The sequence below is a fragment of the Ciona intestinalis genome, chromosome 1, assembly GCF_000224145.3.
Source record: "Ciona intestinalis chromosome 1, KH, whole genome shotgun sequence".
NCBI classification, from domain to species: Eukaryota; Metazoa; Chordata; class Ascidiacea; order Phlebobranchia; family Cionidae; genus Ciona; species Ciona intestinalis.
The window spans coordinates 4,272,971-4,297,582 of NC_020166.2; the positions used below are offsets into that span (position 1 = coordinate 4,272,971).

The 24,612-nt window shown below is 33.4% G+C and overlaps 4 protein-coding genes across 4 annotated transcripts; 1 reads left to right on the forward strand and 3 right to left on the reverse strand.

Moving 5' to 3' along the window:
* Positions 1 to 1,647: 1,647 nt before the first annotated feature.
* On the reverse strand, positions 1,648 to 4,177 carry LOC100186804 (2-iminobutanoate/2-iminopropanoate deaminase). The gene is made up of 5 exons (XM_002130974.5): positions 4,055 to 4,177; positions 3,512 to 3,614; positions 2,885 to 2,939; positions 2,106 to 2,174; positions 1,648 to 1,895 (listed from the first exon to the last, which is right to left on the reverse strand). Exons 1-5 carry the CDS (start codon positions 4,114 to 4,116, stop codon positions 1,786 to 1,788), a joined length of 399 nt encoding a protein of 132 aa, XP_002131010.1. The 5' UTR covers positions 4,117 to 4,177; the 3' UTR covers positions 1,648 to 1,785.
* Positions 4,168 to 5,921, reverse strand: LOC100176583 (arginine-hydroxylase NDUFAF5, mitochondrial). Its single transcript, XM_002130954.5, has one exon. It carries the CDS (start codon positions 5,332 to 5,334, stop codon positions 4,369 to 4,371), a length of 966 nt encoding a protein of 321 aa, XP_002130990.1. The 5' UTR covers positions 5,335 to 5,921; the 3' UTR covers positions 4,168 to 4,368.
* Positions 5,922 to 7,144: 1,223 nt separating this feature from the next.
* Positions 7,145 to 16,607, forward strand: LOC100182907 (trafficking protein particle complex subunit 9). The gene is made up of 22 exons (XM_002125706.3): positions 7,145 to 7,433; positions 8,975 to 9,167; positions 9,250 to 9,400; positions 9,455 to 9,663; positions 9,737 to 9,834; positions 10,319 to 10,453; positions 11,006 to 11,154; positions 11,985 to 12,105; positions 12,166 to 12,353; positions 12,586 to 12,747; positions 13,190 to 13,320; positions 13,497 to 13,733; positions 13,816 to 13,928; positions 13,981 to 14,057; positions 14,161 to 14,426; positions 14,543 to 14,693; positions 14,854 to 14,968; positions 15,282 to 15,483; positions 15,551 to 15,646; positions 15,905 to 16,003; positions 16,146 to 16,270; positions 16,341 to 16,607. Exons 1-22 carry the CDS (start codon positions 7,260 to 7,262, stop codon positions 16,557 to 16,559), a joined length of 3,411 nt encoding a protein of 1,136 aa, XP_002125742.1. The 5' UTR covers positions 7,145 to 7,259; the 3' UTR covers positions 16,560 to 16,607.
* Positions 16,608 to 17,330: 723 nt separating this feature from the next.
* On the reverse strand, positions 17,331 to 22,409 carry LOC100185268 (rho GTPase-activating protein 39). Its single transcript, XM_002125663.5, has 15 exons — positions 22,285 to 22,409; positions 22,070 to 22,195; positions 21,828 to 22,007; positions 21,238 to 21,282; positions 21,051 to 21,168; positions 20,386 to 20,809; positions 20,134 to 20,309; positions 19,903 to 20,026; positions 19,600 to 19,782; positions 19,464 to 19,537; positions 19,074 to 19,183; positions 18,807 to 18,896; positions 18,655 to 18,746; positions 18,329 to 18,498; positions 17,331 to 18,122 (listed from the first exon to the last, which is right to left on the reverse strand). The coding sequence occupies exons 1-15, from the start codon at positions 22,296 to 22,298 to the stop codon at positions 17,928 to 17,930; spliced, it is 2,121 nt and encodes a 706-aa protein (XP_002125699.2). The 5' UTR covers positions 22,299 to 22,409; the 3' UTR covers positions 17,331 to 17,927.
* Between the last annotated feature and the right edge of the window lie 2,203 nt (positions 22,410 to 24,612).

Below are 24,612 nucleotides of genomic sequence, written 5' to 3' on the forward strand. Positions count from 1 at the left end.
GGAGGCCCTTTAGTTTTCACTTAAGGCACCTTTTATTTGGTATTACTGACATTCTTGTGAATTGTTTATTATTGTGTGCACGTTTCTGTATATACCGATTTAGAATCCAAGCGAAACCACCTGATTTTAATATATTTAAATATGACGCAGAAAATACTCAAATAACGGAATTTTATATTGCTAAAGCATGTGGGCGAACGTCCACACACTTCTTTAAGTGGGGTGCAACCACCTGAACTGTGTACTTGTACATTGCTTCCGCATAGTTGCCATTGTTTGTATTATTTTATTCCAATAAAAAAAAAAAAAAAATTATCGCATATTGTGCAGGTGTGTGCACCGAAATATGAAGTGCAAACGAATATTTTAGTTTAATAAAGAAAAGGTAGTTTAATATGCCATATTATTAAACTATGATGCACCGAAAGTTTTCTGTTGTAGCACGGAGCGGCAAAAATATAATTTGTGGCCACAATGTAAAATGTGAGTAAAGTTCCACTATTAAAAAATTACAACACAAGCACTCGTTATGTTGCATGATTTGTTATTTTAAGTCTTATATAGTGGGGTGGGGGAAGATGTGACACTTTTAACACATAATTTTCAAACAGCCTGATCGTGTTTTAAAGAATTAACAACGGTCTGTGGAAGTCGTAAGGAAACGGTTTCATAATTCTTTGAATGTTCTTTGTTTACTACCAATTGGAAAGAGAAAACAAAATGAAAAGGTGTCCCATCTTCCCCCACCCTACTATATCTGTTGACTAAAATTGAATTATAAAACGTATACATAAATTTGATATGCCGTTGTCGTAATATATTCGTTCCGATAGATGATTAGTACTGGTGTTGTTATAAATTCGTTTCCATTAATATATTTGTACCGGTGTCGTAATATATTCGTTCCGATTGGTGTACTTGTACCGGGCGCGATTGCGCATGCGCCGATACACTACTATAGTATCCGGCGTGATGCGAAGTCGTATGCAAACCCAATACCGAGTTCCGTGTGGAGCAGCGAAATCCGGACAAAACGAACGAATTCCGGATACTGTGTACAGCCACCTTAAGCGTTCCGTCACCCCCCATTCTTCAAAAAAACTTTTCCCATATATTATTTTATAAAAATAGAGAAGATAATCAGTGTAAATGCTCGTTGAGTGTTAAAACTGCTGACATTTTATATTTAGCGAGCTAAATATTTCAACTTAATGTCCCATCTTGCCCCACTTTTTAGTTATGCTGATGTTTATTGCTTTACTATAAAATATTTGTTTCTAATTCAATAATTAATCACTCTTGAGAAGTTCTAATATAATATATAGTAGCTAGTAGGGTTGGCCAATTCAAACACTTAAGCACATATTTTCCCTAGCCCTATTAAAATTGTTCTTTTAGTGATACTATGGGTAGGAGTTATAAGCAGCTGTTGTTTATAATCTAACTAATGCTCTTATCTTGGCAGTTTACTGTTGAGAACACCATGAATTGCCTTCATACTTTTATGAATTGAGAACACCTGAGAGCTATTCGCACATTCGCCTTAAAAACACAAAAATATTAACACTTGCCATTATTTAGACTACTAGACCCAGACTCAACCATGAACGAACACAGCAATTCGGGAGTTAAAATAAAATTGTAACCTTAAGATTGAATTTATATTTTTATTCTGGATAACAAAATATGGTGACAAACTTTAGTAACTTATATATTTAAATTGCACTTGACAGAACATGAATTGCTTAAACAGGAATGAACACTTCTTTACTTTAATAAGGTAATTTAGTCGGAACACAGGCCGTCCACAGCAATAGCTTCTATTTCCACTTTAGCTTGTTTGGGAAGACTTCCAGGTGCGAAACATGCCCTTGCTGGATAGGGTTGTTTAAAATCTACATAATTAACAAGAGTTATATTACTACTAAAAGTTTTTTTCAGTAAAAAAATGATAATGGCACATCACCAATATTAAAAGACCACTTCACCCACAAGTAACATACATGGTGACTTACAAGCTGACAAGAGGTGTATAAACGCCCGTGTTATAACGACTGTTGTTTTCCGGCCACACGGGATAAAGTAAGATTCAACATTCAACTTACACTTTGCATAAATAGAGTTCACTTTTTCAAAGTCGTTAATGTCTCCAAGCAGTACTGTTGTTTTCACCACTAAAATATAAATAGAAAAAAACTAGTTTATTACATAAAATAAACTTTTTATATTACTTGAATTGGATTCAAACAGATGGATTTGGAAAACAGGTTAAATTTCAATTGTTTAATGTGGTACATGTTAAATTCGTTCCAGCTACATCTCCCCTCTTTCACACTGAATGGTTTTAGGCTTTTTTGTGTAATGTATAAAATAAATACTATAAAATACAACAATTTCTTTGTATTTTTACATTTAGTTAGACAATATTTTTAATTATGTAAATGCAAGAGTAACAAATTAAAATATCATTTGTCCAGTGCTGTGGAAAAGTGGTTTGCGCGCCTGCCTGTAACCCAGAGGTAATGGGTTTAAGACTTGTCGCACCTACCATTGTGAGCGTATGTGTCCTTTGGAAAGACACTTATCTGCAATTGCTCCAACCCAGTGGTCACCAATGGGTTGTACGAACTATCAGCCATACATAAAAAAATCCCCCCAAAAAATAATCACCCATAAAGTAACATACATGGTAACTCATAACCTGGCAAGAGGTGTATGAACACCCGTGTTATAACGACTTTCGTTTTCTAACCATACGAAGATAAAGTTTCATGCATTCATTCAGTTAATCAGTTTCAACAGATAAAGCAAAATTTTCTAGCATCATGTTTTATAATAATTATAGTGAAGGGGTTTTATAATAACTGGGGAGGAGTATCCATACCATTAGAGAAGTTCATGTTGGCTGCCTCAAGGATGTACCCCATGTTTTTAAGAACCTAACAAAGTAAACAGTATTGTAGTAAAAAAGATATGTAGTATTTTACCAACACATATGATAAGGGAAATAATTATGAATAATAATATAGATGTATCATTTAACCCTGCTTCCATTGCTTCAAGTAATTGATGTGGTTCGAATAAAGTTGAGTAACTAAAACACAATGACACTAGTCCTGTATTTCTCTTTAATTATTTTTTGTTCCTTATTTGAATGACTTTTGGCAATCATAATAATAATAACGTTGTGGTAAATTTCATTGACTGTGTAGCCTATACAACTTTAGTAAAAAGCTGGCATGTAAGGAATCATCACATTAACATTACTGTACAAACGTGCACTGCGCTAAAACAAGCATGCAGAAAATTGCTGTTGTAGGTTGTGCTACCGCAGGAATTACATTGCTACCGCCATGAGATGTGAATTTTATAAACCTCTGATTGCTGGAGTGGGATGACATGCCAATCCATTATAATCAAAAATAGTCAATACTAAAGATTTAAAAAAGCAACAATTTTACAGAAAGTTTATATTCATGACATATATATATGTTTTAACAGTAAAACTAACTTGCTCAGCTTGTGATTCAACATCTGAAGCCATCAGCCCAGTCTCCACATTGAGGCCAATCTGTCCGGATATGTACAAAGTATTTTCCACTTTAATTGCTTGGCTGTAACATAGAATAAACAAATTACGATATAGAATGAAAACAAATTACGATATGTTTAAGCATTTATTATTGCACTTGCTAAACGAAACCCTTCGAATTTCAAATCGAAAGGGTTAGTCATTAATTGTCTAACTTAAATGTTACCAGATATATATAATATATATTTTACACTTAAATGTCACCATTTGGAAAAACAGATTGTCGGCCATGCAGCTGTTAGAAAAGGTGGACACAGGTGCAGCCGAAGAGCACAAATGTTTTTTATTAGAGTTGCGGTTTTCATTTGATTGTTGTTGTTAATTTGTTACTTAGTAACAAAAATGTTGATTTAAGGAATAAAGACAAAACTTTTTTATATTTTGCTGTGAATAAAGACAAAATTTTTTGATCTTTTGCTCCCCTTCTAAATGTTCAACGCCCCAAGTTTAACATGTACCAACCTGTACGGTCCAAGACCACCTGGTGCTTTAAGACTATTAATAACTTGCCGTACAATACTCATTGTGGCTAATTAGGATTAAATAAATATACAATCAGAATGTGTTAAAATCTCCTAAAAAGAAATTAGGTTTTTATAGAGCTTACCTTGTTTGAAAATTAACATTATTGGTTAAATTTCAAAATTTAGCTTTTAGCAGTTTCATTTATTCTTATGAAAACATATAAAATGTAAATAGTAGTATTACGTTAGATGGAGTACAGGTTAGTTGAGCAATGTTATAACCTCAAAACAGAATTAAAAATGTCAGAATTTTCATGACATTTTAACATTAAGTCCTTTTGGTACCGCTCCTGGATCAAGTGGTTTGGGTTGAGATTCGTGTGCTTTCCATCCAATCATAAATAACATTTGATACGTACATGGCACTGAATTTTTTTCCAAATCACCATACATTGATTGATAAATACCTGATGCTGCTAATATTGTGTCCCGATGCATTGGTTTAATATTTATAGCACAATTATTCTCTGCCATGCCTTTTAAATCATACATAACTTCAAACATAGATGGGTAATTTACAACCAGTTGATCAAAATCTAAAGTTACAAGCGTAAAACCGGCATTGTACATTAAATTGGCAAGTTGATGGCCTTGTATCATAGGTGAGACATGGGGAGCCATTCCCCCTTCCCTTTCTAGCTCAGCCAACTGCAATGAACAACGAAGTTCAAACAGTGAGTCTGCACCAAGCATCATTCCAATGAAACAGCCGTCTGGTTTTAAAACCCTTAGCACTTCTTTAAAACAGGCTGGAAGATCATTCACCCAATGCAAACTCATACTTGTGAGTACCATATCAAATGTCTCATCACGAAATGGCAAATTTTCTTCACCAAAGGTAATCGATTGCGTATCAAGTACTGAAGTACAAGAATTTAATAAATATCCATTTGAAGTATCTCCTTGAATAAGCATATCAACACCATCCAACTGAGACAGTTCTTCAGAAATAAACCCTCTCCCACATCCTAAGTCCAATGTGAGAGGTAATGATCGTTTTACATCAGCCACTCGATCAGCAACCATTACTGCTGCTTCCTTTTTTAAATACTCAAAAACAGCCACATCTTCAAGTTTCGCTGTTCTATCCTTGTGGAGCCTCTTGAGCTTCGTATTAAACACTAAGCGCGCTGCATTGATCGAGGCACTACACAGTTGGAAGTGGTATACTCCACTTTTAGTAACTTTCCATAAGTTAGATATTGCTCTCAAACACATAGGTGAAGATGATTTTTTTAATTCATAAAGTTGATCAATCTCTTTAGTGCAGTAGCCAGTATTCAGTAGTAAAGCAGTACTATTAGTAATCGTTGGTTGACTCTTTAAAATGGTAAAAGTTTAGAAAGAATTCGTTTAGTGAATACTGTCAACTACCCTAACTTTGGGCAGATGTTAAACAAATATTGTTTATTTTCTTTAATAGTTTGCGCCAACAAATTATGGCATAGTTTCACATTTAAATGTTTTTCCACCCGTAAACCGAGTATTTAAATCATATTCATAAATATTATTAAGTTTTTGTTTTATTTTAAAGTAGTACTTGCTTTTTCTAGGCTGCATATAACATACTTAACCCAAAGTTAACTTGGACTTAACCCAGTTCTGCTAGCTTTGACTAGAATCTATAGTTTCAGAGTAAGAGAAAAAACTTTTTGTTGAGCACGGTAGTGGTCATATAGATCCTTTTTCGTCGAACAGTTGTTCTTGTTGAGCACGTTGGCGGTTATATAGATCCTTTTTCGTCGAACAGTTGTTCTTGTTGTTGTTGTTTTTTTGCGCAACTTCTTTTCGCATTTATCTTAATTCTAGCATTTTTCTTTAATCTCTTGATTGAAATCAAAGCATAATGTACATTTGTAATTTTTAGGCTACATTTTTAGATTTAAAACCGCATAATTAGCGAATAATTATCGATTACTATACTGTTTGATCAAAAGCGCTAAATTCAAAATATACCGCTTAAACTTTAATTAAAATGATTGCAATCTAAAAAATATTTTGAACTAAGCACAGTTTTATTAATCATACTGCATACGATCGCCTAATTAGCGAGTAATTAACGATTACTTTTCTGTTTGTTTAAAATTAAGCGCTTTTCCCAAAATGTACTTTTAACATTAATTAATCAAATGTATTCGATACATTAATTCTAACCAAGTTTAGTCTTATGAACCATAGTGTAAAAAATCGTTCAATTATTGAGTAATTAATGATTATAACACTTGCGAGTCAAGTGAAACTGCCATACATCGGGAACCCAGTAATCCTATATCTCTTATTAAAAAAAAAATCCAAAATAATTGTTACACCGGGCGAGGATCGAACTCGGTATATTAAGCTATTATCTAACCGGTTGAGCTATAACTCTCAATGATATGAGATGACGAAACGGCGGCTATACGGTTTAGGAATGTGGGACATTGGGAGTTTTGGAGTGCACGACTGCACGTGTTGGTGAGATAAGAAATCCTCACAACGATTCACGACTGCATCAAACAATTACCATTTAAGTGAGGACACATTAAATGCACTACTCTTATACCTTATTATCATTAATCGTAGTTAAAACATCTTTAATTCAACATCATATGATTAATATTAATTTCCAAAATTACCTAATTACTGCGTGATTACGGTTTGTCAAATGTTATGAAAACAGACGTTTTTAAGCGACGACAACGTTAACTAGTGTAAGTTTACAATAAACACATTGTACAGAAGTTGTACAAAGCGTATTTACACATATTCTTTACCAATCACTCAATCCTTATACGTCATAAGTTTCATTAGTTATAATACATGTATATACATTCTGCTTACTGCTCCACAGTCACCAATGGCGACTAGAACCGGTTTTGTTGGTTACTTCGGATTTGTTTTTGATTGAGCCCAGTCGACCGTTGTAGTAAAATGATTAATTAATACTATGCTAATTAGTTTATACCGTGCTCATGCATTAGATCTGTCATCTCTTGTTTTTATTATTATTAATTTTTATATTTTCTCGTTCTAGCGCCCTCTATAACATCTCTTATTTGGTGATTTCCCCTTTTTTTAACAACAACGACTGGAAAAATTAAGGCAGCTGTACCTGTATCAAAACCAGTTTCTGATTGCTGTAATATTCAAATCGAACAAATAAAATGAGCATAGCAAATTACAATGTCAGTTGTAAGCAGCATTCACAAATTCTTATCTGTGTTCAATCTCACGGTAATATATCTCACACTGACTTCGAGGAAGCATTATCCAGAATTAAAAAACACGAACATTTAACTGTGGCAGATGCTGGGCGCAAAATTAACGTGCGCTTCGAGGTAAGTACTTAATTTGTTGCTAGTGAACAATTCTCCCTACGTTATCTGCTAATCGCTACAACCAACCACTAACCCGTATGATCAATAACCTTTAACGCTGAGAACATAATAATCAGATCTTTATTAAACTGTGGTCGACTAACTTTAAAGCATTAATTGGAAACTGCATACAAAATCTCATTTTCCTAACATGACGTTGGTAAGGGCCACCGGGGTATATCACTGCAGAGCGCATGTAACCACGGGAATAGCTGTATTGGGTAATCCTTTAGCTGGTGGCCACCTGAAATTTTGGTTTCTTAAAGTTCCTTAGGTGTCACTGATACCCACTGTATAATTTTTTTTGAAAAAACTCGGTGAGACTTAAGGAACATTTTGAAACCAAAATTTCAAGTGGCCACCAGCTAAAGGATGTGATCACTTTTAACAATAGAGTAAATACACAGTATCCACATCAAAGTAAATAGATTTACAACAAGTAAAAACATTCACTGTTCAATGGCCAGTTGATGCCATTTTGTTTTTATTGATGCAAAAATGCTTCAGATATATTGACCTTCATTTCAATTTTTGTTTTATTATAATTATTGTACTGTATACTTATAATGCAATAAAATTCAAAATGTTTGATTAATTTGTAAGCTGACCAACACTAAAGCTTTGGCGAGAGCACGTGGACCAATATGGTAGGCTAGTACCTACTTATTAATGTACTTTGGTTTACACAGCCACCAAATATGGAGTTGTAATTGTACATGTGGGTACTCGTTCTGCACATCACGGAGTACATGTGCACGTGAACCAGTAACCTCGCGCCCAACGGCCCAACCAATAATCTTTGCCAACCTCTAGCACTTTTTACCAGCCTAATCTTTAACATATCAGAGGATTCTTTACTAGAGCCCTTAATTTTAATACCTACATCACATTTAATACTATTTAGGTATTAGTTAAAAAACTTCGACAGCATCCTCAACTGTCCTAACTTGGGACATTTTTAAGTGGCGCATATATTCAATGGATAACTATTACATATTCCTCTTAAACTTTATTCATGTAAAAGGTTGTTTTTTGCATAAATGATCATGGCTTTTATTCAATTCATGACAGCCCGTACACAAATTACGATTCAGCAGCGCACTTTTAAAGTTAGTATTCGACACTTTTCTGTTTAAACTGTTTGCTTCCCCTTATAGTGTTTTAAAACTTTTATTAAATGGATGTTCTAATGTTCTTGTTTTCACATAAGATAGAGGTCTAAAATTGGACAGGAATCTTTGCATGAAATGTCAGGCTTATAAATTAGGCCTGATAAAAATGAATTGGGGCCAGTCTGCAGAAGTACGTCCAACACTGATACTAGGTGGACTAGGTTTTCTGGTTATGGAACAAATCTGGCAAAAAGTCTTCAAATAAAGACACCACCACTATAAAATAGAATAAAAGATGTGTCTTATAATACTATTATATTATTTCATTAAATCACATCAACATGCATGACCCAACTTTTTTCTAACTTTTAAATCTCTTTCTTTTTTTAGGTTGATGTTCCAGCCAACAACAGTGAGTGGGGATTTTTTCAACCTCATAGAAGAGTGATGGGGTTTATCATGATTGCTGGGTGTTCAACTGCAATGGATGTCGCTCTTCTTCATGAAGTATTTCAAAAGAAAAAAGAAACGTTGGCAGATTTTATATTTGATGCACGATGTTTTGTGTTCGGAATGGAAAACTGTAAGTGAGAATTTAAATTTTTCAATAATTATTAACATAAAATCAAATTGTAAACTAATTTGTTAAAATATTTTTATTGAAGCATTGATACAACAACGAAATGCAGCAATGTTGCAATACCCTGATGTGAAAACTTGGAAAACCTGTGATATAGATATAGAGGAGTTTCTTACATCTGTATTTTATGTTTTGGAGTCAAAGAGATTGCATATTGTTGGTGATAAATCAGACAAGTAAGGGAGGTTATTTCCTAATAATTCCTAAGTTGTAATTTGTTATTTTTATAGACTACCACTGCTCACAGCTCCATTTGAGCGTCAACAAGTGTCATCATATGACAGTGATAGTCGGAGTTATCGTAAAAAATGTGCTGGGAGGTGGAAGAAACATTTGGCTGACATCAGTTTACTCTCTGGTTTAACATTAGATGCTCTTCAGAATTATCACTCGGCATTGGATATGTTGGTATCAGTGAATGATCAAGTGTGGGTCGGAGGTTGGATAGAGTTGCATCACTATCATCAGCACAGTATAAAATTAGCAGTGCAAAACATTTTATTTACTTTCAGGCGCATTAGAAGGATTGTGTGTGACAAGTGCAATTGTTTGGTATTCCGATGAAGATCACAATCAAAGTGAAGCTGCCAATCTTGCATCATCAAAACAGGTGGATCTTAATGTTGTTTTTTAGGAATCCTATTAATACTCTGATATTCCATGTTGGTGTAACCAGGTAAGAATATCATTCTAATGAGCATTTGTTTCTGTAAATTTTGTCACTAAACTGTGTCAAGTGTCTACTGTATAATTATTAATTAATTTGTAAAAGTTAACTATGGGTTCCTCCAATTGTGTGCAGTAGCCTCTGTGAAGAATTTACTAATTGGCAATAACTTTTAGATATCGTTTTCCATAAAATTAATTTTTACAATTTAAAAAATTATTTAAAACTGTTAGTATTACTACAAACTAGGGGTTTTCATGTATTTTGTGTAATCACTCAAACAAGACGAGTTAAACAAACTGGGAGCTTACCACCCATGTATTTAGATTACTTTTGCAGGCAATGTGACTCTATAACCTTTATTGGCCAACATTTGAAGCTATTTAGTTTAAAAAACTTGGTTTAACATTTACTGTGTACTGCACAGGCGCTTGATCCAAGAAATCTGGTCAGTTCAAAGATATGGAATTCAGCAACAATGGCAAATTTGCTGAAATATTGTATTCAAACACCAGAAGATTTTGTAGATAGATACAAGGAAGCGGTTATCAACTATAGCCGGGTACAGTAATGTTGTTTATCAATTATATAGCATTGGTCAAAAGACTCAAAACATGGTTTCTCAAATATCTAGGACTCTTCTGTTTATTAGCACAAGATCGCAGTCCTTAAAATAAATCATGATTAAAAGTACTTTAGTTAATGTTAACTCACTAAAAAAAGATTTTGAATATTGAATAAAACTGGTCAGGTAGAATGTGTGTTTAACTTAAATTTTTAAAAAAGTAGAATTGTAATTTTAATATAAAAAACCTCAAGAGGCCTGTTTGCCGTAACGTCATCAAAGAGAATGGCCAATAAGAATACCCTCGTAATTATTTGAAGCACAGTGCTAATCAAAATCATATAAAACACCTGGTTTGCAGATAATTCAACTTTTTCATATTTTTGCACCACTTGAAATATTGTATGAAGCATGCGGGATCGGTTTCTTTACTTGTGATATTTAGTCTTAAGGTGTTGAGTTTTGGTTTCGGCTCCTTTGATCTATTTATAGTTTTGAAGTTAATATTGTTAGTTTAGAGTAATACAAAGTATTAACTCATATTCACAGTGTAAGCATCTGGGAGTTGTTGAGTTGGAGGCGTGTATCAAAGCAACAAAAGTTATGGCGATTATGAAAAAGTCAATGGAGGCATCAGAGTTCTTACAGAATGCTGTCTATATCACATTAAATGTGACAGAAGAAGAACGAATTACTCGGTATAAGGATATTTTATTCTAATCTGTTGATTTGATATAATAAAATTCAATATATATATAGGTAGTAAAATTTGCATTTTTTTAATCATTTCTAGTTTCTAAACTCCTAAGAACATTTTTTTATATACATAAATATATTATGAAAAATAGACTTCATTCGGTTCTAATTTTTCGACTGGACATAGCTACACACCAGCTTACTCTGACTCACCTTTTCATGCATTTTTAAACTGAATTTTGTACATGAACGACCATCGTTTTTCAAAAGAATATATAATATGTACTAGTGAGACATAATGAACATCTTAATATAAAAAAATGGGTAAAAAATAAAATTTGTTATTGCATAAAAAAGTGCCGACTCATTATAAGCTAGTCTGTAGCTATGTTCAATCAATAAATTAAAACATACCAAAGTCTATATTTTATAACTTTTATATATTTACAAAGAAGAAGCATTCATTGTAACAAACACAAAATTGAACTTTCTTACGTAGTTTGGAAATTGGAAAAACAATTGCACGGGCCAATTATCACAGGATTTTTTTAGTGCCCGCATAATTTTTCTAAATTTGGTGGTACTGTTATATTATATTTCTGCATCTCTGTCACATCAACAGTTTTACGAATTTGTAAGGTGCCTATTTGCTTCTGAACATAGTGTCTTTGTGTAGTTTAACATGCTAATGTTGCTAATGTGTTGATCTGTCAGCATCGTTAGCATTTCGTTAGAACGTTACTTTTACAACTTAGTTGTCCCATGGACTGTTCTGGTTGTCTAGGACAAGCGATAATGTTGTCTCCTACTGTATTTGTTTATTATATTTCAGATACAGCATCGTAGCTGACTTATACCGAGCAATTAATTTCCATCGAAAATCAGCATTTTATAAAAGAGTTGCAGCCATGCAGTGTGTGGCTCCTAATCTTAATAAACCAAACTGGCAGAAAGTAAGAATTTTGTAAAGTTTGTAATAGTATCTAATATTGTAATACTGGTATATGTTACAGTGCTACCAACTACTGCAGCATTCACTGAAGGGCTATCATCTTAATGTACTGGGGGATGAAAACAAATCAAGCTTGGACACAGAATTATCTGACCAGGTCAAATATGGTTGGCCTCAAGTGCGCCTTCGTGTGTTACATGAGTTGGTGTTCTCGTCAAGACGACTCGGAAAAAATAAGATGGCAGTAAGGTTGGTTGGATTGGTTATTGTTAATGTGCATTTATAATTGAAATTGTAATGGGTCATGGCAAAGGTTCCCAAACTTTGAATTTTCCATTAGGGGCTCATAGGGTGTTTATTGGTCCTGGGAAATTACTGATAGACATTTCCTATTTTCTTTTGAGACAGTTTGCTTAACTTACACACATTTAAGAAATCTGTTTTACATCATACAATCAAATTCTTGTGTACTGTTGTTTAGATACATGTTGTACTTGCTGATGCACATGCACCAACATCTGTTGGAAACTGAAGAGAAAGAAATATGTGCGGGGTTAGAATCTTTTGCTGGCAAGTCAACGTTACATGAACAAAGTGATTCAGACGATGATATTCACATGCTTTTTAACTTGCCACAAGTTTTGTAAGTTTTTTGTAAATATATGTGTTTAGCAATTTTAAGAACTATTTTTTCCTTTTTTTTAAACATTGACTTAAAAATATGATTGCTCATATCTTTACAAGTTATGGAAAGATTTATTTATCACAGAAAGGTACATCAACTATTTACTATAGATAGTTGACTTTTTAACCCTTACAAACATTGGTGTACTATGCTGTATTTATAAGTCCAGGATATCTTACTTTTACAAAGGTATTTACTTTAGTAACATTTTTATAAATAATATTACTATATATTTACAAATAGATAAGAATTTGTTACAAAACTAGAAAGAACGTTATATATTTGTTGCTTTTGCTGCCTGACATATTTTTAGGAAACTGTTCTTCTGGTTAAATAAATTTTACTAAGATTTTATTAAAAAACAATTTTTTCTCTCCCACATAAAACTTTATTTTTTTAGAGAAATTGTTCCCAAACAATTGTCATTCTTCGCACAGCCAACGATTTTACAAGCTGAACAATCAACAGATAGTGTTTTCCTCTTTACACCTTCCACATACCAATCACTTAAAAGAGTGGAACAACACATAGGTATGCTAATAAAAAAAATATTAAAGATTATGTGCATGCAAGAATCGTTTTAGAATAGTAAAAGTAAATGGCTTACACTAATGAGCATCTTTATTCCTGTCATGCTTCTCAGAAGTTAAGGTAGTGTTTTATTGTACAATATGACAATCCTTGTCTATTTCCTCTTTATCTGTCAGATTTCAAATGGTGTGTGAATACTCCTGCTGAGATTCAACTACAAATCCACAACCCATTGCACCACCATACATTACATGTGTCGGAATTACGTTTGATTTGTGAATCTTCATCTGAAGATGAAAAGGAAGTTAATTTCATTGAATCTCATCAAGTATCACTCGATATTTCTCCGAACTCTACAATTCAAGCAACTTTAGTTGTGGTTCCTAAAAAAAATGGAACTATTAAAATTAAAGGTAATCCAATGTGTACGATGGTGGTAAATTAAGTTAAATTAGAAAAAAAACATTTGATTAAAATGTTTTATATTCGTTACAGGATATGAGTCCGTGGTGTTTGGTGTTAGATCACAATGTTTGTTTTCTGACATGAATTGGATTCCAATCAATTTGTTTGAAGTTGAAGTAACTCCAGCACTACCTATGTTACAGGTAATCTTATATTATTGTAGGAATTTAATTTATTAAGACTTAATTTTTTTAGAGAGAAATTTCCGACTATAATTTGAACTCTGATGAAAACAAATGTGAGATCGAGGTTCATTTGTATCCAGGAGAAATGTAAGTTTACTGATTGGTTTAGAGTTAGACATCAAAAAAATTGAGCCATACTTTGTAATTTTTCACCTGTGACAAACCTATTTTTAAAACTTTTTTATTTCAGAAAAACATTATGCATCCCATATACAAACATTAGTGAGGTAAATCTCGATGAAATAGAAATCTTTCTTTCACAACCTGTTGATACAAACAAACACAACATATCCTCTGTTGTAACAACTTCAACGAAAGCAGAGAGGAAATGTAACTGGTTGAAATTAAAATTCAATAAAGAAGAATTGAATTCCCAGCTTCCACTATTGCCACAAAAATCGATTCAGATTCCTTTTCAAATTGAAGCTACGAATGTTGTAACATCGGAAACATTTGGTGAGATAAAGATTTTTTGTATTCTAACCCTTATACAACTATGGGCTCAAAATATTTATACAAACACATGTTAATTTTCTTGTGTGGCTTACTTATGCTAAACTGATGTTTTACAGATTTGAAAGCTTGTAGCAGTGAAGTGCAGATTAAATATTCGTGTTTAGAGGCATTGGAGAAGAATTGGTGTAGAATGGTGTCAGTGAAGCTTGTGGTTGTGTTACATCCATGTTTGCTAATTACTAATCTCAATATCTCATCAGCAACAAGGTATTAAGTTATGTGTGGTGACATCTGCATTTAATATGTTTAAATTCCTAACCAGTATATCTTGAAAACGATATCTGAAATCTTTCAACACATAAACCAACAATATTGTATCTTAAATAAATTAAGTTTAAACAAATTAAATAAAACTTGAAATTTTTAGACAGCTGAACTACATTACAACCATGCAAGTGGAGAATATATGTGATGACGTTGTTCGAGTAACTTCCTGTAAACTCAACTGTGACAACGTCGTCAAACCAACTCATCTAACTGGTGTAATTTATATTTGCATATTCTTGTTTGATAGTTAAAGTTGATGCTTTCGAATCCAGGTTTATTTCTGAATATATAAACATGACTGTGGAAATAAAATTGCGCACTCATTTAATTTGACAGTTTTGTTGAGCACATGGGATTATATGGTTTTTATTCACTATCGTGTGTTGGTATCTTATTACTTTTATTCTACATTTATACTACATTAACTAAAATCATTAAAAACTGACATTTTGGGGTATTTAGTATTTGTTTATGTTATTTTTATAAGAAAGATATTTATTTATGTTTGATTATAACTGATTGTTGCAGATTGAGAATGGCCACATTGTAATTGTTGATCTTGATGCAAATGATAAGAAGAAGTTGAAATTTCAAATTCCAACTTCCACTCTGTGTTCTGCAATACTTGAAAACAAATTTGATCCACTTTCCATCACAAGTAATATCAGTAATGATGATTTCATACGAGATAAATTCAATAAGGCGATGTCACTTGAATGGAGAACAGGAAGTATGTGGTTGTAGTAAGCAAAATATTTTTTTAACTTGTATTCCGTTTTTCTGAATTTTGGAAATAGGTGGTGCAAAATTGCGTCGGGGAAAGATAAATATCTCATTGTGCGAGTTTAATTTGACAAGTTTTGTGAACGTTGTTACTTCACCAATATATTGGGGTAAGTTTAACCAACATTGTTTGGTTATTAACAAGATTATTAATACCTTTTATGAACTTTAAACCTTAACTTATAGTTTCTCTATCAGTAGTGCCCTAAGAGTGAGGAATCTAAAAATATATTAAACATTGATGTTTATGCTTAATTGTCTTATTTGTATAGAATTTACTGTTGTGTAATGTTTATTTTGATGATATCCAAAGGTTTGAGAAGCATTGGCTGCAAGTATTCAAAACCACAATTCTGTTTTTATTTCAGAGTTCTTAGTGAATGACATAATCATTACAGAAAGTGGAAAATGTTCTGTTGCTATAGGAGAACCATGTCCAGTGACAATTCAACTAAAAAATATCACAGGTATAAGTTATTTAGTTATGTCATAATACAAAAAACAACATATTGTGACTTTCTATATTGTTTTTTATTTAAATAAAACTTTTGTTGATGATAATTAACATACATTAATAATATAATAAATAAACTGCTAACCAACTTGCAGAACACACAATCAGTAAGTTAGACCTAGAGTTGGAAATATTTCAAGACCAAGAAAATGGTTTTCGTGAATGGAATATGGAAGACTGTGTTGTGTGTATGGGATGTCAGGGACAGTACTTCGAACAGGTACAGGAGTTAAAACATTTGTTATGTTTTGTTTAAACTTAGCATTTGTATTTACTCTATATCAACCTAGGTTGCTCCTGGTTCATCAATTGACTTTGAAATAGTATTGGTGTTTCTCTTGGTGGGACAGTACAATGTTCGTTTGAAAAGAATGTCTGCAAACTATGATGGTATCAGTGACAAGTGTGGTGGTGAATTGAAAAGGACCATGTCAAATCAATCCAACCCAGAAGTTCTTAGTTATCGGGAGTTTTCACCCAAAGTTGTTTTTACTGCAGTTCAGAAGTGACGTTTTTTATTTCATTGTGCAATACAATAAAATTATACAAGTGCAATATAACTGTTGTTGTTATACCATTTCATAGTGAAACTGGAAACCTTATTGAATCTGAATGAATGTAACTTACTTTATCCTCACGTGGCCGGAAAACCTGGTGCCAGCTTACGTGGGTGAATCTAAAAAAAAATTATTATTATTTTGTCATCAAACTAATTAAGGTGGACGATTTGGGTATCTTTGGTAAACATTTTTTAAAGTGTAAAATACAGGGAATATTAATTGTAAAATGTAGGTAATTACATAGGCGCAGGTTTTTGTAAAAGCTTGTAGGGGCAAAACGTGAAGTCATAATTAAACAAAGCGCCATAGGCATCGCTTATCATTATCGGCGTATCGTTTACCACTCGCCTGTAGTTATTATTCCATCCTTGAAAATAATAAAGTCGATGTTTACGTGGCTTACCCAAGATTTTCATCAACCACTCATATTGCTTTGTTGTGTGGGGATTCACTTGATGAATAATTGTGTTATAATGGAGATTATGTTATTTTTTAGCAAACTAGAAGGACGTTTACATTTACGGTGAAGTTACTTAACAATCGTAACCATAGTTTTGTATTTATACCATTGTTTCTAAAATGTAGATTTTATACTACCTAATCTGATCAACAGTGCAACACCATGTGTGCCGATTCCATATTTTACGCTAATCCCCTGATCTAACATTTGTGGCACTATTAGTCATATAATATCCCATTCATTAAAAACAATAATAGTTTAGTTAATCTGAATACTTTATTTGGTGAGAAAAGCCACTTAAAATGATGGAAGAAAATGATCGCGCCAGCAAAACACAGTGAATAAGACAACAATCAAAATAAACAAATTATTTTTGCACAACACTTCAACAAACACTGTCAAGCAAGCTAAGATGTTGCCTGTTTCAGGCTTAGCAGAGAAAACATCATCTTTGAAACCATGTTCAAATGATTCACCATGCTATAAGCAGTAGCAACAAAAAGAAATTGCAAATTTAATTTTTCAGTAATAACGGGTACTTAACATTTGGAATGGGCACTAAAAAGTTGTTTGAATAGTTTAAAAAGACTTGGATTTAGAAACAATGAACTTGAAATGATTTTTAAAGTTTCTGTTTGCCGCTAAAACCCCAATACAGTTGAAATAGCAAATTCTTAATGTATAGAGTTAGAAGTACGTCTTTCAAAAATTCAAGCTCTGATTTTACAACATAAGTTGTTCATGTCCACTTATTAAGAAAAAGAATAAATCCTGTGAACAATATGATTCCATTTTGGGTGTTAGATGTATTCAAGTGAGCATACACAGGCACCTGTGGAGATATACAACATGTTGTCTCATATAACCCCATCAAGACTGGAGGTATCAAGATGTTGCACCAAGGTCCGGATGTAAGACATCTCTTTACGAGTGTTTTCAAAGATGATCCGGGGATCATTACTCTCACATCGGAGGCAGTTGGGAGCCATCACCATTGCAAGGTTGTTCGCATCCATTTTGGTAACTTTCGAATGTTCATGTTGTGCAAATATCTGATACAGATATTAAGATATATAGATTTATTGATAAAGAAATACTTTTACTCAGTTACAAAGTATATAAATTAACACAAACCGCTTAAATTGTGACAAAATCCCTTATAAATAAATTTGTAAAAAAATGATTAGTAAGAGCCTAATAAATTGCAAACAGTAGTTTAAAATGCAAAAAAGTCTTACATTTACAATGTTGTTTTTACCTGAAGGAAGCGAATGAGGTAGGTGAGGCAGAGGCGATTAATATCCGGCAAACTGTAAACTACGTTAACTGCATCATTCGGATTATTATAGCTTTCAACACATGCGTCATAAAACTCTGCTGGTATAAGTGGTTCAGCAAGCTCACGATACCACAACTTCAGCAACGAACCTGTAAATAACATGGGCTTTATTAATAAAGAATCCTATTCTTAGATTTTAATTTGTTTTACAGAGGTACGCTCCACTGATACGTTCTTGTTATGAAAACAAATGCAGATTTTAATGATTAATTTTAACTACAGTAAAATTAGCTTTTTGGAGGTACCTGGAACGTGAGGATCACGTAATGTGTCTGGAACATTCCATTGATCAATTTGAACTTTTAGCATGTTCACTTCATCTATGTCACCTGGAACTCTGATCAACGATAACCAGGGTCAATATATTGTTATACGTTTTGTAAAAAAGTTAATTTACCGGAAAATTCCTTCTGTTTTATTCCCACCAAGTGTTAAAACTTGTTCTGATAATGTTGTGAGGATCCACGGTAGTCTGTGGTTTGGATACCTGGATGTTCAAAGATATACTCATTGTTGAATTGTAAAGATAGCACATATCTGTTGCCTTAATACTTAATATAAATCTTAACAGTCTTGCCGACCTTTTTAACAGCCTTTTTCTATTGAAAAGACTTAAAAAATGTAACTAAAGGTGTTCTATAACAAAACTCTTGTTTCAACTTACTTATCCATCTGTAGTTCCATAACTTCATCTAATGTGTTTCCAAACATGGATGGGTTGAAAATAGAACGTTGGGATTGAACAACTTCATCAAGTGTAGGTTTTTTCTGACCCTGTAAATACGGATGGGAAAAACAGACAAGAATGAAACCAAAGTATGTTGCATGGCATGCATATCTTCTATTACATGAATAAGAAATGTTTTAAATTAAGATCCGATGTTGTTTTAAAATGTACAGGCTATCTGGGTTGGTAGTCCCTCCCTACAAGGGCAATGCGGAGCATAACTATTGGCAAGGTTGGTGTGGTGCTTAGATTTCGAATAGTTGTAAACTTGAATAGTTTAATTAACTTATTACCCATACACTGAAAACTTGAGATATAGAAACTCACTCTTTTTGCTCCAGTTTGTATTATTTTCTCCAGTCTCTTAAAACTCACTTCAGCGTAATGAGAAACATTTACTCCTGAATGAACAAGAATTTTAATATAAACACAAATTGGCAATAAATTGAACTGTTAGGCCTACCTGCAGAATCCTGCATGTCAAGATGTGTGCAAATATATCCTTCAAGATAAGAATAAAACTTGGTGGAAGGAGGGAAGAAGGCGAGACACATTCCAATCAACTCGAGACCACGTTCCATTGATTCAGGTTTCGGGTTACCAGTCGTTTGTCGACATAGTTGGATATATATTTCATCTCTTAAACCTGGCATGGTGAAACAAGACATTGTATAACATTACAGCTTTGATGATTCAAGAACACGTAAAGCTTATGGCAACATAGCAATACATTGTTATAAGCTCTTATAACTAATTGTTTTTATACCTGTGCCTTGCCAACCCTTTGTAATAACATCAAGAGCGATCTCAAATTTCTCAATCTTTTTCACCTTTTTGTCTCCCATGTACGCTTGAATCAATTTGAAAGTTTCACACGCATCCTTCTTTGTCTGGAATATTTCAATCTTGTTGTTATTTACTTTTATTGACATAGGTTAAATTTTACAACATCGACCTTAATAAATACTTTTTGTTGAAACATTTCTACCATACTTACATGTTTATCTTTGGTCATAATCATTGGTTTTTTAATGGTATCTCTGGTCCATGAAAGCATGGTGTGAATGGTGATTTTCTTACGCAGTAAACCACGTTTATGAACATTCAGGTTCGATTTAGCAAAGGATTCCATGTTTGATACATCTGATGGTCGCTTCTTAGAAGCTCGGAAGTCTAAGGAATATTTTATATTTTGGTAATGTTATCATTTTTAGCCGACAATAAATACTTATATTTATTCTACATTTACCTTTTTTGGCAGGTGCACTGTGTTGTGGAAAACTTTGGCTCTTTGATAGAGATGACATGCGGTCATTTTCATTTCGATCAGTCAAGGATTCATTGTGTCGTAGTAATACATCTCCATCATTAACAGCATCGTGTGATTTAGACCGCGCATGCATTAGTGGAGTGTGGCTGGTTGACAGTTCTGGCATAGTACTGTTTAATGGTGATATATCATCACTATATTCACTATCCGGTAAAAGTTTGGCTTGCTTAGGTCTTGTTTCCGACGAATCTAGAGAGCCTTGCTCATCTGACACAAGAGAAGAATTAGCAGTTCGTGAATCGTCTTTTAAACTATTGGTTCGCACAGGAAGGGTCACGTTTTCATATGTTGGATTTGTTCTTGAAAAACTTGTCACTTGTTCAGAGTTGCCTGTTGCTGAAATCTGGGAAATGAGATTGATTATTAGTATTTTAGTAACCTTATACTTTACTGTTAAGTGCATTTAAAATTTTTTTAAATGTTTATTTTATTTATTTATTTGAACCATTTACTGATATTGGTGATATTACATCTGCAGTATTTATTATAATAATAAAGCAGTGATACTTCCTAGTAATAACAACACACATCATGTTACAAAGTAATGTGTTAGATTGGCAATTTAACATATTATTATTTCCAACCTGAGAATCACCAGATCTTCGTACTTTTCCACCAGATGTTCGATGCCTTCTTTTATGGATATCCTGTGCTCGTTGACTTGCTGATAAATTGTCACTATCACTGCTTGTTGATTCATTTCTACATTTATTTTGACCACAATAGTAATTTGGATAAAAATAAATTGCCTTATTGTGTATGGTACCTTACCTTGCTACATGTTTGCCAGTGCTACCTCTGGATCCAGTTGTTCGTCTGTAAAAAGTTACAACAACTTAGGATTTGTACTGCACCTGTTCACAATATTACAAAGCATAGGCTTGTATACAACATAAATGAATGAAGGACAGATTATGGTGCATACTAAAAGAATGATCAGGACGTAGAGAAAGAAGGGCAGTGGAGTTATTTACGAACATATGACTAAGATAATTGGTTCTGGTGTTGCGGTTTGACTAAAATCGAGGTATGTATTTATAGATGTGTCGCAATTCCATAGTTAGTTGCAGTGGGTAGACTACAGTTGTTTGCAGGAAATAGCATCGACATATCTCCCCTATCATGCCATTCATTTACAAACGCAACTCCGGAAGTACTGTATTCAATTTGGCAGTGGTTGCTATTCCGAAAGTTTAAATTATAGAACATATATATATTTCTATGATTTTTCTGTCCTGGTTTTCTACATTTTTACCTTAATAAGTTTTAGCAAAGAGATATAGTTTGCTATGTTTAATCACTGTTGACACAAAAAAAAACAAAATAAGCAATTTTTAACAGTTCCATTCCACCCATCTTACCTGTGTTTTACCAATTTATTATCATCTCTCCTGACACTGTTTTGCGAAGTTTGTTCTTTAATGGTTTGTAACTTAGCCAGTGGGACAATATCTGCATCTTTCGGTCGATGCCACACTGTCTTTTGTAAGCTTGCATTGAAATAATAAAAGCGACAGCTTTTTTGATCATACAATTCCCACCTGTGTAGGGAATTTCATATATCAATCAGCATACGGAATTCTAATTAACACAAATTTCTTACCATTGATCATCTGATGAATGTTTAACATTTACATCTGGTGGTGGTTCCCATAGACACTCACCAGAGACAAGATTTGCATACATCCTCTCTTTAGTTCTTGGCTCAACAATCTCCACCCATTCCAATCTGTAATCATCATCAGAAATGTAAAACACTGTCTCTAATGTTATACAGACAATGCTGTGGTTTATTATTATTAAACATAGTTCACTTACCCTAACACCATCATGCCTGGTTAAAAGCTTTAGATGTCAGTTTACTTTTATGCTATGACAGATAAGAACAGGATACAAAATACGTATTTTATTAACACAGAATAGCCTAACATATATAACCTGAAATATAAAACAATGTTGGTGAAGAATATGATATAAAGTTGTTTATCTACTCTTATACTACAACTGCACTAATTCATTTTTCAAATAGCAAACTAATTAAAACACGACTTTATTTTTAAATGAATGATTAAGACAGGATTTTGACCAATGGAAACAAAGTAATACATCGCTTAGTTCATTACTAACAAGATAGCAATAAAAACACAACAACACTGCCATCATTTCACTACTCTGCAGCAATAACCGGGCGATGGTTTGAACGCAGATGACGTCACGTAGCCAACTTCCTGCCTACATATATACACGCTTTTAGAGGATGTGTGGTAATCTATAGACTGACTAACTAAGTCTAAACTAAAGCAGCGATGGTCTTTTGCTTAGTTGGACAGCTGTGTCAAATTTGTGAAACTCGCCGCTAGTACAAGTGGAACAAAAATAATACAAAGTAACGAATTTACAGAAAAAACATGAAAAAAATTACTGGCCGTTTGTGATTATAAATACTACAGTCTACAAGACTAATTACACGAGTATGTGTAGCACTATAATTTTCTCGCACCTCAGACGCAAACAATTTCTGACGCTTTTGTAAATTAGTTCATCATGCAATACGACCGAAGATCAGGCATACGCATATTTATAGTACTGTGGGGGAAGATGGGACACCTTTAGCACATAATATTCAAATATCTTGATCGCGTTTTAAACAATTAACAATGGTCTGTGAGAGTCGTGAGGGTATAGTGTTATAATGCTTTGACTGTTCTTCGTTTACCACTAAATGGGTCAAGAAAATAGAAAGAAGAGGTGTCCCATCTTCCCCCACCCTACTATATGATTAATCTCTCGTGGGAGATTTGGTAAGGACAGCTGCGGTGTATTAAATAAAATCGTAGGTTTGTAGAATAACACTTGATACAAACTATACTAACAGTCTTTTTGCGATGCAGATTGGATACGAGATTCGCGATACATCAAATTATTGAATTTTCTTCCAAGCAACGCATCTACGCATGACTAAACACGAACTTCATTTAATTTTTCGATTGAATAAGTCCCATCAACTATAATTTAAATCTGCAGTCGGGATATTTCAATTCCTTAAGAGTCGAGCGGTAGATTTGCTTTAAATTACGTTAAGGTAGGTTTTCAGTATTCCAATAAGCCAAGGGCAAATTACACCTAAAATTTCACGCTATTTAAGGAATGCAGGAAGTAATTTTATCCAAGTCGCTCCGTATTTCAGGCGCAGAATCTAAAATCATTTTGTTTGCACCTTCTAATGTAGTTTGTTTCGCACCACAGCACGCGCGTCATTCTTAAAACCACACATATTTCTGTCATGTTGACGTATTACATTATGTAATTAGTAGTGTGGTGATTAACGATGACCAAGAGCCAACTCATTATTGATTACTTCGTTAAGCAAGAACAATGGCAAATTCGTTATTAATATATCCGACGAAAGTCATCGCAAAACGGTGATTTATTAGAACCTATGTTAATGACCATTAACGGTACCTTATCATCACAGGACTATATCAAAAATAGATCGGTATATCTGCATCGCGTTTCACAAAGCAATCTTTACAACATGGCAATTTCCAAGAATGAATATTTACTCGTTATATAGTAGGCTACTGTGGGGTAAGATGGGATAACAATACTCTTTGTGTACTACCAAATGGAACGGGAAAATAGAATAAAAACATGTTTTATTTTACTCAACTCTACTGTAATGTTTTTCTTCTATTGGAACTTATTTTCGTTTTTGATTTAGCCTTTTGTGACTATATACTTCTCTTTAAGGAAATACGCACTGCTGCACGAATATTTGCTCGCTCCGTTTTAAATAGAACCAAGATTTGGTTACGTAACTCTAATACAGCGATCGCGAAAATATTCCGGAAAATTCTAGCAATAAACACAGGCAAATAATCTGTGTTGATATGTGTCCAGTACATCGTATAACACTATAACTGACTTCGTTCTCCTTTACCTCCATTCAATCAAGTTACTCTTTTACGCGTTGCTAAAACGTTACACTGTCGATACTACAGAAACAGAATATAAAATATACAGTGATTACTGATCATTGTGTGGACTATACGACTCTACGTTGCTCTGTTTAAATATCAATCAAAATCGTGTTGTGACTGCAGTATATTTCAAAACGGAAACATCGTTGCACCTTGCACAGTAGTC

Excerpts from the sequence above, each read along its gene's own strand:
- LOC100186804 (XM_002130974.5), bottom strand. The coding sequence starts at position 4,116 with ATGAGTATTGTACGGCAAGTTATTAATAGTCTTAAAGCACCAGGTGGT. Across the intron at positions 2,175-2,884 it reads CAACATGAACTTCTCTAATG|TGGTGAAAACAACAGTACTG; the intron begins GTATGGATACTC and ends TTTATATTTTAG. Across the intron at positions 1,896-2,105 it reads GAACTCTATTTATGCAAAGT|ATTTTAAACAACCCTATCCA; the intron begins GTAAGTTGAATG and ends TTAATTATGTAG.
- LOC100176583 (XM_002130954.5), bottom strand. The coding sequence starts at position 5,334 with ATGTGTTTGAGAGCAATATCTAACTTATGGAAAGTTACTAAAAGTGGA.
- LOC100182907 (XM_002125706.3), top strand. The coding sequence starts at position 7,260 with ATGAGCATAGCAAATTACAATGTCAGTTGTAAGCAGCATTCACAAATT. Across the intron at positions 7,434-8,974 it reads AAATTAACGTGCGCTTCGAG|GTTGATGTTCCAGCCAACAA; the intron begins GTAAGTACTTAA and ends TTCTTTTTTTAG. Across the intron at positions 13,734-13,815 it reads TGGAACTATTAAAATTAAAG|GATATGAGTCCGTGGTGTTT; the intron begins GTAATCCAATGT and ends TATTCGTTACAG.
- LOC100185268 (XM_002125663.5), bottom strand. Across the intron at positions 20,810-21,050 it reads GAAGATCTGGTGATTCTCAG|ATTTCAGCAACAGGCAACTC; the intron begins GTTGGAAATAAT and ends CTCATTTCCCAG. Across the intron at positions 18,747-18,806 it reads AAAACAGAAGGAATTTTCCG|AGTTCCAGGTGACATAGATG; the intron begins GTAAATTAACTT and ends ATCGTTGATCAG.